The 18579-nt window shown below is 31.9% G+C and overlaps 1 protein-coding gene across 1 annotated transcript; it reads right to left on the bottom strand.

The window, feature by feature from the left end:
* Positions 1-4824: 4824 nt before the first annotated feature.
* Positions 4825-7673, bottom strand: LOC119613469 (uncharacterized protein DDB_G0271670-like). Its single transcript, XM_037969484.1, has 2 exons — positions 7369-7673; positions 4825-6286 (listed from the first exon to the last, which is right to left on the bottom strand). The coding sequence occupies exons 1-2, from the start codon at positions 7478-7480 to the stop codon at positions 5181-5183; spliced, it is 1218 nt and encodes a 405-aa protein (XP_037825412.1). The 5' UTR covers positions 7481-7673; the 3' UTR covers positions 4825-5180.
* Between the last annotated feature and the right edge of the window lie 10906 nt (positions 7674-18579).

Raw genomic sequence — 18579 nt, 5'->3', positions numbered from 1 at the left:
GGAACTAGAACGGACTAGAACTAGAACAGAACTAGAACAGAACTAGAAACAGAACTAGAACAGAACTAGAACAGAACTAGAACAGAACTAGAACAGAACTAGAACAGAACTAGAACAGAACTAGAACAGAACTAGAACAGAACTAGAACAGAACTAGAACAGAACTGGAACAGAACTAGAACAGAACTAGAACAGAACTAGAACAGAACTAGAACAGAACTAGAACGAACTAGAACAGAACTAGAACAAACTAGAACAGAACTAGAACAGAACTAGAACAAAACTAGAAAAACTGAACTAGAACTGAACTAGAACTGAACTAGAACTGAACTAGAACTGAACTAGAACTGAACTAGAACTGAACTAGAACTGAACTAGAACTGAACTAGAACTGAACTAGAACTGAACTAGAACTGAACTAGAACTGAACTAGAACTGAACTAGAACTGAACGAACTGAACTAGAACTGAACTAGAACTGACTAGAACTGAACTAGAACTGAACTAGAACTGAACTAGAACTGAACTAGAACTGAACTAGAACTGAACTAGAACTGAACTAGAACTGAACTAGAACTGAACTAGAACTGAACTAGAAATGAACTAGAACTGAACTAGAACTGAACTAGAACTGAACTAGAACTGAACTAGAACTGACTAGAACTGAACTAGAACTGAACTAGAACTGAACTAGAACTGAACTAGAACTGAACTAGAACTGAAACTAGAACTGAACTAGAACTGAACTAGAACTGAACTAGAACTGAACTAGAACTGAACTAGAACTGAACTAGAACTGAACTAGAACTGAACTAGAACTGAACTAGAACTGAACTAGAACTGAACTAGAACTGAACTAGAACATGAACTAGAACTGAACTAGAACTGAACTAGAACTGAACTAGAACTGAACTAGAACTGAACTAGAACTGAACTAGAACTGAACTAGAACTGAACTAGAACTGAACTAGAACTGAACTAGAACTGAACTAGAACTGAACTAGAACTGAAACTAGAACTGAACTAGAACTGAACTAGAACTGAACTAGAACTGAACTAGAACTGAACTAGAACTGAACTAGAACTGACACTAGAACTAAGAACTGAACTAGAACTGAACTAGAACTGAACTAGAACTGAACTAGAACTGAACTAGAACTGAACTAGAACTGAACTAGAACTGAACTAGAACTGAACTAGAACTGAACTAGAACTGAACTAGAACTGAACTAGAACTGAACTAGAACTGAACTAGAACTGAACTAGAACTGAACTAGAACTAACTAGAACTGAACTAGAACTGAACTAGAACTGAACTAGAACTGAACTAGAACTGAACTAGAACTGAACTAGAACTGAACTAGAACTGAACTAGAACTGAACTAGAACTGAACTAGAACTGAACTAGAACTGAACTAGAACTGAACTAGAACTGAACTAGAACTGAACTAGAACTGAACTAGAACTGAACTGAACTAGAACTGAACTAGAACTGAACTAGAACTGAACTAGAACTGAACTAGAACTGAACTAGAACTGAACTAGAACTGAACTAGAACTGAACTAGAACTGAATTAGAACTGAACTGAACTAGAACTGAACTAAAAGTGAACTAGAATAATATAGAAAATAAGCTGGATCTGAGTTATAGATATAAAATATTGAGTTTGTTACTACTGTGTCTAAATTGAATCATTTAAACCTCAAAATTTAAATGAAATCAAAAGTTTATCTTCAAGGTTATAAAAATGTTCTAAATATTTAATAAAATTAAATTAAATATGTATAAAAATAGTGTTTTTAAAAATGTTGTACTGTGTGTTATCACTAGCCAAAAATATCCAACATTTAACCCACATTGATGCACAAAATGTTCGCTTAAATCATACCTGTTATATACTACTTAGCACAAAATGCGTTCTATTTTAGATTTTACTAATTTAACTAATTTCAATAAAGGAATAGTATTCATATAAAATTAAAAAAATTTAGCAGTAAATAAACCAAAAAGAAAACCTGTTCCATAAGTAATTTGCATACTAGTGCAAAAACCTCCATTCGACCGGACTATTTGACACATTTTTGAAAGAAAAAACTTTTTTGTTTCAGGAAATAGATTTTGAAAATAATTTAAAATAATAATTGTTATAAAATAATTAGCATAATTGTGTGAATTTTTGACAAAATTTAGAATAAATAAATCTTTAAAATTTTGATAATAAACAAACGGAAATGATCATTTTGCAAAATTTTATTGTAGCCAGTTTTTAGAAGCTTATCTTATAATGATATAATTAGCACAAGGTAAAACTGAAACCAGTTGGGAAAGATTTTTCTGCGGTTGGAATGGTTAAGGAAATTTGAAATTTATTCTAAATGCATTAGTTAGTTGTTAAAATGTATACATACACGTGCATCTATTAAAATTATATTTTAAATATTTTGTGACCGCAGTTGTTATTTTCCATTCATTTTATTCGTCTCAAATATTCAGGTTTTTATTTAATACTGCAGCAGATTTTTAACAAAATTTATCACTATCATTCGTATAATATACAACACTTTTGTATATATTAGGCATCAATTATTTGCAGTGTAGAAAGAAATAAACATTTTATGTTAATGAAAGAACTACACTGAAAATAATCCATTCGTAATATATAAGAAAAATGTCGTATATTGTACGAACGGAAAAGTAAGTACGGATATGTTATTTGACTGATATTAGCTATGTTTTTACATATGAATTTATGGATTATACTAGTCGATATATGTTGACATGCTAATCAATAGATTAGTTCATAGACAGACGTGTTCATTGACTATATAATGGATTAGAGTAAAGTCAAGTCAATAGATTAGACTTTATAGGCTTGTAAATGGATTAGTCTAAGGACTACTCAACGGACTAGTTTATGGACTGTTCTATAAACTTCCTATTAGAGGACTAGTACATAAAGGGATTGTCCAAAGAATGGATTAGTCCATTAACTAATTAATATACATTTCAATAGACTGGTAAATGGACTAGTGAAGTGACTAGTTAGTCAAAATACTGGTTAATGGACTAGTGAAGTGACTAGTTAGTCAATGGATTATTCAATAGTCTAGTCAATAGCCTGTTACATACTGCCCTGGGTACGAGTATCTCTGATTTTAATATTCTCATAACTCTACTTTAGATAAGCTGGTGTAGGGTAACTAGTTAATAGAGAAATCCATAGACTGGTCCACATACTAAATTATAGACCAATCAAAAGACTAGTTAATAGACATGTCAAAAGTGAAGTCAATAGACTTGTCTGTCTCTACTTTAGATAAGCTGGTGTAGGGTGTAGGACCGGGTTTGACAAACAATAAAGTAGTCAATGAACTAGTCGAGGGACTGTCCAAAGACTGGTCAGTTACTAGTTAATAGACAAATCCATAGACTGGTCCACATACTATGTTATAGACCAATCAAAAGACTAGTTAATGAACTAGTCAATAGACATGTCAAAAGTGAAGTCAATAGACTCGTCTGTCTCTACTTTAGATAAGCTGGTGTAGGGTAACTAGTTAATAGACAAATCCATAGACTTGTCCACATACTACATTATAGACCAATCAAAAGACTAGTTAATGAACTAGTCAATAGACATGTCAAAAGTGAAGTCAATAGACTCGTCTGTCTCTACTTTAGATAAGCTGGTGTAGGGTGTACGACCGGGTTTGACAGACATTAAAGTAGTCAATGAACTAGTCTAGAGACTATCCAAAGACTGGTCAGTAACTAAATAATAGACAAATCCATAGACTGGTCCACATACTATATTATAGACCAATAAAAAGACTAGTTAATGAACTAGTCAATAGACATGACAAAAGAGAAATCAAAAGACTCGTCTGTATCTACTTTAGATAAGCTGGTGTAGGTTGTATGACCGGGTTTGACAGACAAAAATGTAGTCACTAAACGAGTGTCCAAAGACTGGTCAGTAACTAGTTAATAGACAAATCCATAGACTGGTCTACATACTATATTATGGACCAATCAAAAGACCGCTTAATGAACTAGTCAATAGACTCGTCTGTCTCTACTTTAGATAAGCTGGTGTCGGGTGTATGACCGGGTTTGACAGACAATAAAGTTGTCACTAAACGAGTCGAGAGACTGGCCAGTAACTAGTTAATAGACAAATCCATAGATTGGTCCACATACTGTATTATGGAACAATCAAAAGACTGCTTAATGAACTAGTCAATAGACATGGCAAAAGAGAAGTCTATAGACTCGCCTGTCTCCACTTTAGATAAGCTGGTGTAGGGTGTATGACCGGGTTTGATAGATTACATTTTAAGTTTAAGTTTATCTATTTACCCAAATGTTTTACCTATTGTTTGTTTAAAAGTTTCATTGGTAAAATCCAACACACTAAACTTATTAAAATTTAGTTTAATCGATTAAGTTGTATTTAGAAAAAACAACATTTTTAATTTATTTTAAATAGCAAATAATCTGAAATATCTAAAATAAATCAATATCATAGATTTAAACAATTATGTTGTTAACTTCAACATGCGGTTGTGTTTAACAAGAAAGTCGATAAAAATCAACACGTTTTAAAAACAATTAAAATTAAACTTAAATATAAACAAATAAATTGATGAACTTGAATTTGACGAAAAACCCAAAACTAGAAAATAATAGATAAATTGTATAGATGCCCCTAAAAACTAACTAATTAACCTATTAAATGAGAATCTCTAAAAAAAACTTCCGTGTGGTTAATGAAAGGAGTATAAATTAAAAACAACAGAAACAAAATAAAAACACATTTCAAAATTTGTTAATTTTTTTCCACATTATTTATTAAAAAATATTTCATTAACTTAAAAATTATAAAATCAAGTCTTGTCATGTTGTATTGATCTTATATGCTAAATACACTCATCATTATAATAAAGATCATCATAATAATGATGATGATCATCAAAGTCAAATAAACATACGTACATCTTAAACATACTTCTTTACTATTAAGTATATAACTAGTTCTTGTTATTTGCTTAATTCTTTACCACACCCCATGCAAATATCTTGAAATTCCTCTACAGAATCACAAAATATTTCAAACTTATATCATAATTATGGGCTTGTTATTGCTGTTGTTCAAGAAAACTATTAAAATCTACCTAAATCTAAAAAGCGGGCAAATATTGATTATTGACACTCGGTATTTCATTGGAGATTTCATTTTCGCTCATTGCATTCTCATAACTGTAACCAGGTTTGGCTGTTGTGTATTTATAACCATTTGGCTTATAGGTGGTTACACGAGAGGTGGTGTATTCATAACCGCTGTCATCGGAAATAACTTTTGAGTTGTCGTAGTTGTAACCTCCAATGTGTTTGTCATAGTCATAGCCTTCCTTTCCAGAGTTATTATTGCTTACTTTGGAAGTAGTGTAGTCATAACCTTCATTGCCAGACTTTTCGGTGCTTACTTTGGAAGTAGTGTAGTCATAACCTGTATTACTTGTTTTAGAGGTAGAAACTTTGGTGCTGGATGCGGTGTATTCGTAACCTTCCTTTCCTGAGTTGTCATTGTTTACTTTAGAAGTAGTGTAGTCATAACCTCCGTTTTCCGACTTGTCAATGCTTACTTTGGTAGTAGTGTAATCATAACCTTCATTACCTGACTTTTCAGTGGTTACCTTAGAAGTGGTGTAATCATAACCATTCTTTTCGGTGGTTACCTTGGAAGCAGTCTCATCATTACCAGAATTTTCCGTGCTAGCCTTTGCGGTAGTAGAGTCAACTCCACTCTTTTCGGTAGTTATCCAGATTTGATTACTAGCACTATCAGAACCTCCACTACTACTGCTTTCGGTGGTGCTTGAAGAACCTGAGTTGTTATCAGTTTCAGTTTTGTCAATAAATTCAGAAGAATCAAAAGAATTGGAAGATTCTGTAGTAGTTGTTGTGGTGGTTGTTGTTGTCGAGTCTACACTGCTGATCGAAGAAGTCGATGACTCTGGTTCAAATTCATCATCAGGGGTGGTAGCAGTTGTAGAAGTGTAAGGCCTTCTGGTTGGGGTGACTTGAGAACTAGGGAAGAATTTATTAAAGCCGATATTGAGACCACTAGCACTACTTCTAAGGCCAGTTTGCAAAAGGCTGGATAAGAGATTTATTTTTGTACTTATAATGCTGGAAAAGTCTATACCAGTGGAGATGGAAGATGACGACGATGATGAGGAGGACGACGAGGTTGAAGAGGAGGAACTAGCAGTACGAGCTGGACCTGAAATTAGGAAGAAAGTGTGGAAAAAATAATACAAAAACGTTACTAAACGTTGCCTGAAGACTGTCTTCCTTAGGAAGACTTTTCTATATGAAAACAGTCTTCCTTAGGAAGACTTTTTCTATATGAAAACAGTCTTCCTTAGGAAGACTTTTTCTATATGAAAACAGTCTTCCTTAGGAAGACTTTTTCTATATGAAAACAGTCTTCCTTAGGAAGACTTTTTCTTTATGAAAACAGTCTTCCTTAGGAAGACTTTTTCTATATGAAAACAGTCTTCCTTAGGAAGACTTTTTCTATATGAAAACAGTCTTCCTTAGGAAGACTTTTTCTATATGAAAACAGTCTTCCTTAGGAAGACTTTTTCTATATGAAAACAGTCTTCCTTAGGAAGACTTTTTCTATATGAAAACAGTCTTCCTTAGGAAGACTTTTTCTATATGAAAACAGTCTTCCTTAGGAAGACTTTTTCTATATGAAAACAGTCTTCCTTAGGAAGACTTTTTCTATATGAAAACAGTCTTCCTTAGGAACCCTTTTTCTATATGAAAACAGTCTTCCTTAGGAAGACTTTTTCTATATGAAAACAGTCTTCCTTAGGAAGACTTTTTCTATATGAAAACAGTCTTCCTTAGGAAGACTTTTTCTATATGAAAACAGTCTTCCTTAGGAAGACTTTTTCTATATAAAAACAGTCTTCCTTAGCAAGACTTTTTCTATATGAAAACAGTCTTCCTTAAGAAGACTTTTTCTATATTAAAACAGTCTTTCTTAGGAAGTCTTTTTCTATATTAAAACAGTCTTTCTTAGGAAGTCTTTTTCTGTCTGAAAACAGACTTCCCCAAGAAGACTTTTTCTGTATGAAAACAATTTATTCCTTTAAAATTTAACACTTTTGATAATTAATGTCTTGAATATTTTTGAAGTCCATTTATTCCAATTAGCTCCATACGCATGTAAAAATTTCACTTTAAGTTTTTTGTTCAATATATGAATTTGTTAATTGTTTTCTTATTTTTTTCTTCGCTTCAACCACAATTGATTTCTTTGTTCGCTGAAATTGCACGCATTCATCTTCTTACCTTGTGGCAAAAAGAACTTAAATATAAAAGGTTTTGCTTCAACACTCTGCTGTTGCATAATTATGCACATGGTGATTAACAGCACCGAACAACAAATGGACAAGATACGCATTTTCGTTTTATTTATTTTGTTTTCTTTTTTTTAAGTTTTTTATTCGTTTTTATTTATTTTTTTAAAGTTCGTTTTAAAATCGATACAACTTTATTGACCGGTGTTTGGTTTTAAACTGACTATATCTTCTTCTTAGAGACATTCTTAAGCTTAAATTTATAAATTCAATACACACTCAGGTATTCCTGTATGTGTGTTAAACTATTATTAAGTAAGTTTTTATTGTAGGTTTTCTTCCTCTTTTTTTTTTAATTTCAAACTCTTCTTTTTTTATGGTTCCTCTTCTTTCACAAATTAACAAGTTTGTTATTTAGCGGTCGTTGTGATGATCGTGGCTTAAAGCTACAACAACAACAACACGGGCTGGTTATACTACTCATAATACAACAACAACTATAAACCTAGAATACACTAAGAACGTATGAATACAACAACAAAAGGTAGTAAAAGTGCCTAACGCATAAGTAGAAAGAGATCTAATAAAATTCATAAGATTGTACAGTGGGACATAGTAATCACATTTGGCTAAAACTTGTTTCGCTAATCTCTGTGTTTGTTCCCTTATTAATCTATGTTTAAGTCCAAATTATCATAATGATTTAAGTCTAGACTATAAATTAGATTATAGACTAGACTTACGACTAGATTATGGTCCAGACCAGTGATGCCAAGTGTAGGGATTTTTCCCTTTTTGTAGGGATTTTTTCCAAAAATTTCACGTGTAGGGAAAAAGGGAAAGATTTCTTACTATTGTCAAATTGTAGGGATTTTTCAATTTCATAGTTTTCAACAACTAAAAATATACTCTTTCATGTATTAAACTTTTAAATTAAAAATGAAATCAGTTTTAAGTGTATCGTTAGTAAAAATTCCGCTTGTAATTTCTACAATATATGTACCTACATATCGCTACAAGACTGGCATAATCCAAAATTCGGCTTTCTTGAACTAAGGTCTTCAAAACAAGCGACATACTAAAATCTTTCATATAGATTTATGAAATTTCAAATATGTCTATTATTTTCGATGTGAAAAATTTAATTTCAATTTAGATGAGAAACATATTAACCTCAACTATCTGAATCTGGATTTTTAAAACCCCTTGATTTGTTTAAAAGTTATTAAAAAAATAGTTAAATGTCATTAAATATTCATATCCATTTTTCTTGAAACGACTTTTTGGATTATGCCAATCCTGTAGGGCGATATATTCTGACTCCTTATAGATAGAGTAGTCGGGGGCTTAATGCAGTAACTCAGGATTGAAAAAATGAATTTAATGTTCTGAAAATTTATAAAAGTAAACCGCAAAAAGTAAACGCAAAAGTAAACCTTATTTCAAATAATTATTTTATGAAAATTTTTTTGTTGGAGGCACATAAAATAAATTTTTATCACGATTCGATATACTGCCATAAATCTTTCAATTGTTTTTTTTAATCTTAACTGAAGAGTCAGGGTTGGAAGATTTGTATGATGTAAAATTGAAAGAAAAAAATTTTAAATTTAAATTCTAGAAATTTCATTCCTAAAAATTAAAAAAAAATACATACATATATGTATATTATAAAACGGAGCTAATATTTTAGTTTTTGATGTTATTTTTGTATAAACTTTGAAAAAAATGGAAAAAAGTAGTGTAGGGAAAAATGTGGGGAAAATATAAAGTGGGTGTAGGGAAAAAAGGGATTTTTTCTCATAAGCGTAGGGATTTCTGAAAAAAATTTCCTGGCATCACTGGTCCAGACTATACATGGAAATATAGCCTATTGTATGCATTAGAGTCAGAACATAGTATATATATCCTTAGCTCCAGTATATTTTATATCCTAGACTATAGTCTGAGCTGTAGTATAGTTTGTAGTCTAATCTATAGTCTGGACTATAGTAAAACATAGCGTACAGTCTAGTCTTTAGCCTGTCCTGTAGTATAGTCTATAGCTTAATTTATTCTGGTCTATAGTCCGGACTATATTCTAATAGTCTAGTCTATTATCTGGACAACAGTGTAGTCTAGACTATAGTATAGTCAATAGTGTGGCCTATATTATTATCTATTGTCTGTACTGTTGTCAAGTCTGTAGTCTATAGCAAGGAATATATTGTGGACTTTAGTTTAGTCTATAGACTGGACTATAGTCTAGTCTGTAGACAGGACGATATAGTCTGTTCTATAGTATAGTCTATAATCTGGACTGTAGTCTTGTCTATATTCAGGACAGTAGTAAAGTCTATAGTATGGACTATAGGCTGGTCTATAGACTGGACTATATTGTAGTCTATATTCTTTACTATAGTCTAGTCTATAGTCTGAACAATAGTATAGTCTATAGTTTTGTCTGTCTGTAACTGTAGTCTTGTCTATAGTCTGGACTAAATTCTAGTCTATAGTCTAGTCTATATAGACTAATCTATATAGTGTATAGACTAATCTATAGTCAGGACTATAGCCAGCACTATAGTATGGACTATAGCCAGCTCTATAGTATGGACTATAGCCAGCACTATAGTATGGACTATAGCCAGCACTATCAGGACTATAGTCAAGTTTATAGTCTGGACTATAGTGTTTTCTATTGTCTGTTCTGTAGTCTAGTCTATATATAGCCCGGAATATAGTGTGGACTAGTTTTTGTATCATCTGGATTGTAGTCTAGTCTATAGTCTGTTGTTATAGAAACCAGTTGATACAGAAACTAGTCCACACTCTATGACTAGTCTATAGTCAACGTCTAGTTTATAATCTAGTCTATGTTATGGTCTAGTCTGTACTACATTATAGGCTATAGTCTGAACTATAGTCTAGTATATAGTCTGAACTAACTAAATAGTCTATTCTATAGTCTGGACTACATGAAGTTTATGGTCTGAACAATAGTCCAGTTTAATGTCTAGCATATAGTGTTGTCTATAGTTAAGTCTATAATTTGTCTATAATAGACTATAGTCTATAATAGACTATAGCCTAGTCTATAGTTTAGTCTTTATCTATTCTAATCTATTCTGAACTATATTCTAGTATATAGTCTGGACTATAATCTGGTCTATAGTGTAGTCTAGTCTATAGCCCGAAATATAGTTTGACCTTATGTCTGTATCATCTGGATTGTAGTCTAGTCTATTGTCTGAGCGATAGTTTGGCATACAGTTACGTCTATATTCTGTCTAAGTGTAGTCTATAGCCCGGACTTAAGTCTACTCCATAGTTAGTACTATAGTCTAATCATTAATCTGGACTATAGTGTGGATAGAGTATTGAGTATTGTCCAGACGTTAGAATAGACATAGTTGATATTATAGACCAGACTTTAGTGTAGAACTATAGTCCACAAGCAAGTGATGACTATTGATTAAACTATAGCACATAAATATGTAATGATTTTAAACCACGGTACAGTACAAATCAATCCACAACAACAAAGAAATGTTAACACATTTCTTATTAAACAATTATATTTGAATTTACAACAAAAGCAATAACAACAACTTTTACAACCATTAAGAGTCCCATTAAAGCGGCTCTCTTACTTGTTGATTCTTTTCTTTCGAACTCGTGCTTAAGGAAAACAATTTTTAAAGTCTGGTTATTAAGTTAAATCGTTAAAGTTTTGTGCGTATGGGTATTCTTTAGGTTGTTGTCTTTATTATCTTCGTATTCTTTTTCTCTTTATTTTTGTTTATTCTTTTTTGTAATTTCTTAGGTTACTTGTCAAAGTAGGTTTGTTGTATTCTCTACATAATATTTTTTGCTGTTTGGTCTGTTTGTTTGCAATGTAATTTAATGATTATCATTATACCCTACAGTAAGGCAGGTGGGTTAAAGCTGTTGTTTAAAATGCATTTTTAAGGGGGATTAGTTATTGTTGGTTAAGTTGGTCACACTTGAAAACCCTACAATTGTTTTTGAAAAATATCAGTTTACATTTTTCTATTTAGGTCATTTACACTTCGTTGTGAACTGCTTTCATTGAAGTTTGTTTGCATTTCCTTAAGTGGTTCTTGAGAGCCATTCTGCTGTAATTTACCATTTCAAGAGAATTCTTTTCCTTTTTGGCTTTGCTTTATACAAGTTTTTTCTTTATATTCTTCTTTTAAACAATTTCCATATTTATTTTCTTGTCATAACAAGTAATTTTAAATATGATTGTTTTCTTCACTTTTCTTTTCATATTTCCAATGAAAATTATATGAAAAAAAATAAATGTTTAATTGATGAACAAAAGAATGAAAGAAAATAAGTCGGAATCATTATTACTAAGGACTCAAGACAATTGGTAAATTATACTGGATATGATAGTTGATATATAGTGAACGAAAAGAATAGGTATATTTTCTTAACTATTTTCTCAATCAGAAGTGTAAAATGGGTTAAGAATTAAAAAAAAAAAATAAAATAGTTCTCTGTTTGTGAACTAGTTTAACTCTGAGGCAATATTAGATGAAACTTTTTATTATTTTTTTAAATTATTCATACACTCCCAATTCTGTAGAAATGAAAAAAGTCACTCTTTTAACTTGTAATAAATTTTGACCATAAAATTTAAATTACTAACGTTTTTTTTTTCCGCCATTATTTTAACTTAATAATAGAAAAAGAAAACAAGAAAAACAAATAAGAATACATGTTAATTTTTATGGCCCAACAGCAGTCAAAGACTGGACCTTGATCAAAATAAATACACATTTTTCACTATTAAATTGTAACTCGTGCAAAAATAAGACTATAATAAAAATTTTTATAAATGAGTAATTTTTTTTAGAAAAGAATACATTTCCAAAAAGTAATTACTTTCGTAAAAGATTTATAAATTGTTTAAGACAATTTTGAATGCTTACTCATACATTCAGATTTGTTTAAAGTTATCACGTTTATTGTCAAAGTAGTTAAACCACAAAATGAATTTTAACATTCCGTTAAAATGTTTTGAAAAGTAAACGAATATAATTAAATAAATGATTTACAACTGCTTAAGAAACCACACTTTTGTTTTGTCTAGAGTTCTATAAACAAAACCAGATTTTGTTTGATATTCAAAACAGAAACTCAATTGCTTAAAATATATTACAAAAGAAAAGATCCAGAAACAAAGCCATAATAACAGGGTTACCACATCTCACGATCATTAGAATAATTAAAAATATTTAAACGTAAAATTTTTCAAAACAAACAGAGTGCAGATTATGGATTATATTACAGACTAGACTATAGGCTAGACTATAGACTACACTATAGGCTAGACTATAAACTACACTATAGGCTAGACCATAGACTACACTATAGGCTAGACTATAGACAACACTATAGACTATAGAGAAAACTATAGACAAAACTATAGACTAGACTATAGACTAGACTATAGACTAGACTATAGACTAGACTATAGACTAGACTATAGACTAGACTATAGACTAGACTATAGACTAGACTATAGACTAGACTATAGACTAGACTATAGACTAGACTATAGACTAGACTATAGACTAGACTATAGACTAGACTATAGACTAGACTATAGACTTGACTATAGACTAGACTATAGACTAGACTATAGACTAGACTATAGACTAGAATATAGACTAGACTATAGACTAGACTAGACTAGACTAGACTAGACTAGACTAGACTAGACTATAGACTATAGACTAGACTAGACTAGACTAGACTATAGACTAGACTATACACTAGACTAGACTAGACTATAGACTAGACTAGACTATAGACTAGACTAGACTATAGACTATAGACTATACTAGACTATAGACTAGACTATAGACTAGACTAGACTATAGACTAGACTAGACTAGACTAGACTAGACTAGACTATAGACTAGACTAGACTATAGACTAGACTAGACTATAGACCAGACTAGACTAGACAAGACAAGACTAGATTATAGACTAGACTAGACTAGACGAGACTATAGACTAGACGAGACTATAGACTAGACGAGACTATAGACTAGACGAGACTATAGACTAGACGAGACTATAGACTAGACTATAGACTAGACTATAGATTAGACTAGACTATAGATTAGACTAGACTATAGACTAGACTACAGACTAGACTATAGACTAGACTATAGACTAGACTATAGACTAGACTATAGACTAGACTATAGACTAGACTATAGACTAGACTATAGACTAGACTATAGACTAGACTATAGACTAGACTATAGACTAGACTATAGACTAGACTATAGACTAGACTATAGACTAGACTATAGACTAGACTATAGACTAGACTATAGACTAGACTATACTAACTATAGACTAGACTATAGACTAGACTATAGACTAGACTATAGACTAGACTATAGACTAGACTATAGACTAGACTATGACTAGACTATAGACTATAGACTAGACTAGACTGACTTAGACTAGACTATAGACTAGACTATAGACTAGACTATAGACTAGACTATAGACTAGACTATAGACTAGACTATAGACTAGACTATAGACTAGACTATAGACTAGACTATAGACTAGACTAGAGACTAGACTATAGACTAGACTATAGACTAGACTATAGACTAGACTATAGACTAGACTATAGACTAGACTATAGACCTAGACTATAGACTAGACTATAGACTAGACTATAGACTAGACTATAGACTAGACTATAGACTAGACTATAGGACTAGACTATAGACTAGACTATAGACTAGACTATAGACTAGACTATAGACTAGACTATAGACTAGACTATAGACTAGACTATAGACTAGACTATAGACTAGACTATAGACTAGACTAGACTAGACTATAGACTAGACTATAGACTAGCTATAGACTAGACTATAGACTAGACTATAGACTAGACTATAGACTAGACTATAGACTAGACTATAGACTAGACTATAGACTAGACTATAGACTAGACTATAGACTACTATAGACTAGAATATAGACTAGACTATAGACTAGACTATGACTAGACTATAGACTAGACTATAGACTAGACTATAGACTAGACTATAGACTAGACTATGACTAGACTATAGACTAGACTATAGACTAGACTATAGACTAGACTAAGACTAGACTATAGACTAGACTATAGACTAGACTATAGACTAGACTATAGACTAGACTATAGCTAGACTATAGACTAGACTATAGACTAGACTATAGACTAGACTATAGACTAGACTATAGACTAGACTATAGACTAGACTATAGACTAGACTATAGACTAGACTATGACTAGACTATAGACTAGACTATAGACTAGAATAAGACTAGACTATAGACTAGACTATAGACTAGACTATAGACTAGACTATAGAATAGACTATAGACTAGACTATAGACTAGACTATAGACTAGACTATAGACTAGACTATAGACTAGACTATAGACTAGACTATAGACTAGACTATAGACTAGACTATAGACTAGACTATAGACTAGACTATAGACTAGACTATAGACTAGACTATAGACTAGACTATAGACTAGACTATAGACTAGACTATAGACTAGACTATAGACTAGACTATAGACTAGACTATAGACTAGACTATAGACTATACTATAGACTAGACTATAGACTAGACTATAGACTAGATAGACTAGACTATAGACTAGACTATAGACTAGACTATAGACTAGACTATAGACTAGACTATAGACTAGACTATAGACTAGACTATAGACTAGACTATAGACTAGACTATAGACTAGACTATAGACTAGACTATAGACTAGACTATAGACTAGACTATAGACTAGACTATAGACTAGACTATAGACTAGACTATAGACTAGACTATAGACTAGACTATAGACTAGACTATAGACTAGACTATAGACCTAGACTATAGACTAGACTATAGACTAGACTATAGACTAACATAGACTAGACTATAGACTAGACTATAGACTAGACTATAGACTAGACTATACTAGACTAGACTACATAGACTAGACTAAGACTAGACTATATACTAAGACTATAGAGCTAGACTATAGACTAGACATAGACTAGACTATAGACTAGACTATAGACTAGACTATAGACTAGACTATAGACTAGACTATAGACTAGACTATAGACTAGACTATAGACTAGACTATAGACTAGAGTATAGACTAGACTATAGACTAACTATAGACTAGACTATAGACTAGACTATAGACTAGACTATAGACTAGACTATAGACTAGACTATAGACTAGACTATAGACTAGACTATAGACTAGACTATAGACTAGACTATAGACTAGACTATAGACTAGACTATAGACTAGACTATAGACTAGACTATAGACTAGACTATAGACTAGACTATAGACTAGACTATAGACCAGACTATTGGACAAAACTGTAGACTAGATGATAGACTTAAGTGTAAAACAGTTATCTACTAACGAACATTTTCAAGTCTATAGACTAGACTATAGACTAGACTATAGACTGGACTGTAGACTAGACTATAGACTAGACTATTGACTAGACTAGACTATAGACTAGACTATAGACTAGACTAGACTAGACTAGACTATAGACTAGACTATAGACTAGACTATAGACTAGACTATAGACTAGACTACAGACTAGACTATAGACTAGACTATAGACTAGACTACAGACTAGACTATAGACTAGACTATAGACTAGACTATAGATTAGACTATAGACTAGACTATAGACTAGACTATAGACTAGACTATAGACTAGACTATAGACTAGACTATAGACTAGACTATAGACTAGACTATAGACTAGACTATAGACTAGACTATAGACTAGACTATAGACTAGACTATAGACTAGACTATAGACTAGACTATAGACTAGACTATAGACTAGACTATAGACTAGGACTAGACTATAGACTAGACTATAGACTAGACTATAGCTAGACTATAGACTAGACTATGACTAGACTATAGACTAGACTATAGACGAACTATAGACTTAGACTATAAGACTAGACTATAGACTAGACTATAAGACTAGACTATAGACTAGACTTAGACTAGACTATAGACTACTATAGACTAGACTATAGACTATACTATAGACTAGACTATAGACTAGACTATAGACTAGCTATAGACTAGACTATAGACTAGACTATAGACTAGACTATAGACTAGACTATAGACTAGACTATAGACTAGACTATAGACTAGACTATAGACTAGACCTTAGACTAGACTATAGACTAGACTATAGACTAGACTATAACTAGACTATAGACTAGAATATAGACTAGACTATAGACTAGACTATAGACTAGACTATGACTAGACTATAGACTAGACTATAGACTAGACTATAGCCTAGACATATACAGACTATAGACTAGCTATAGACTAGACTATAGACTAGAAACTATAGACTAGACTATAAGCTAGACTAGAGACTAGACTATAGACTAGACTATAGACTAGACTATAGACTAGACTATAGGGACTAGACTATAGACTAGACTATAGACTAGACTAGAGACTAGACTATTAGACTATAGACTAGACTATAGACTAGACTATAGACTAGACTATAGAGACTATAGACTAGACTATAGACTAGACTATAGACTAGACTATAGACTAGACTATAGACTAACTATGACTAGACTATAGACTAGACTATAGACTAGACTATAGACTAGACTATAGACTAGACTATAGACTAGACTAAGACTATAGACTAGACTATAGACTAGACTATAGACTAGACTATAGACTAGACTATAGACTAGACTATAGACTAGACTATAGACTAGACTATAGACTAGACTATAGACTAGACTATAGACTAGACTATAGACTAGACTATAGACTAGACTATAGACTAGACTATAGACTAGACTATAGACTAGACTATAGACTAGACTATAGACTAGACTATAGACTAGACTATAGACTAGACTATAGACTAGACTATAGACTAGACTATAGACTAGACTATAGACTAGACTATAGACTAGACTATAGACTAGACTATAGACTAGACTATAGACTAGACTATAGACTAGACTATAGACTAGACTATAGACTAGACTATTTACTAGACTATAGACTAGACTATAGACTAGACTATAGGCTAGACTATAGACTAGACTATAGACTAGACTATAGACTAGACTATTTACTAGACTATAGACTAGACTATAGGCTAGACTATAGACTAGACTATAGACTAGACTAGAGACTAGACTATAGACTAGACTATAGACTAGACTATAGACTAGACTATAGACTAGACTATAGACTAGACTATAGACTAGACTATAGACTAGACTATAGACTAGACTATAGACTAGACTATAGACTAGACTATAGACTAGACTAGACTAGACTATAGACTAGACTATAGACTAGACTATAGACTAGACTATTTACTAGACTATAGACTAGACTATAGACTAGACTATAGACTAGACTATAGGCTAGACTATAGACTAGACTATAGACTAGACTATAGACTAGACTATAGACTAGACTATAGACTAGACTATAGACTAGACTATAGACTAGACTATAGACTAGACTATAGACTAGACTATAGACTAGACTAGACTATAGACTAGACTATAGACTAGACTATAGACTAGACTATAGACTAGACTATAGACTAGACTATAGACTAGACTATAGACTAGACTATAGACTAGACTATAGACTAGACTATAGACTAGACTATAGACTAGACTATAGACTAGACTATAGACTAAGCTATAGACTAGACTATAGACTAGACTATAGACTAACTATAGACTAGACTATAGACTAGCTGATAGACTAGACTATGACTATAGACTATAGACTAGACTATAGACTAGAATATAGACTAGACTATAGACTAGACTATAGACTAGACATAGACTAGACTATAGCTAGACTATAGACTAGACTATGACTAGACATAGACTAGACTATAGACTAGACTATAGACTAGACTATAAGACTAGACTATAGACTAGACTATAGACTAGACTATAGACTAGACTATAGACTAGATAGACTAGACTATAGACCAGACTATTGGACAAAACTGTAGACTAGATGATAGACTTAAGTGTAAACGTTATCTACTAACGAACATTTCAAAAAAGAGACTTTCTAGAAACAA

The sequence above is a fragment of the Lucilia sericata genome, unplaced genomic scaffold (assembly GCF_015586225.1).
Source record: "Lucilia sericata isolate MDLA Ls3-8-SP2 unplaced genomic scaffold, ASM1558622v1 Contig002133F_arrow, whole genome shotgun sequence".
In the NCBI taxonomy this organism is placed as follows: Eukaryota; Metazoa; Arthropoda; class Insecta; order Diptera; family Calliphoridae; genus Lucilia; species Lucilia sericata.
This window is presented reverse-complemented; position numbering and strand designations above follow the sequence as displayed.

Coding starts and splice junctions, on each gene's coding strand:
- LOC119613469 (XM_037969484.1), bottom strand. CDS start 7,480: ATGCGTATCTTGTCCATTTGTTGTTCGGTGCTGTTAATCACCATGTGC. Junction 6,287..7,368: donor TAAGTTCTTTTTGCCACAAG/GTAAGAAGATGA, acceptor TCCTAATTTCAG/GTCCAGCTCGTACTGCTAGT.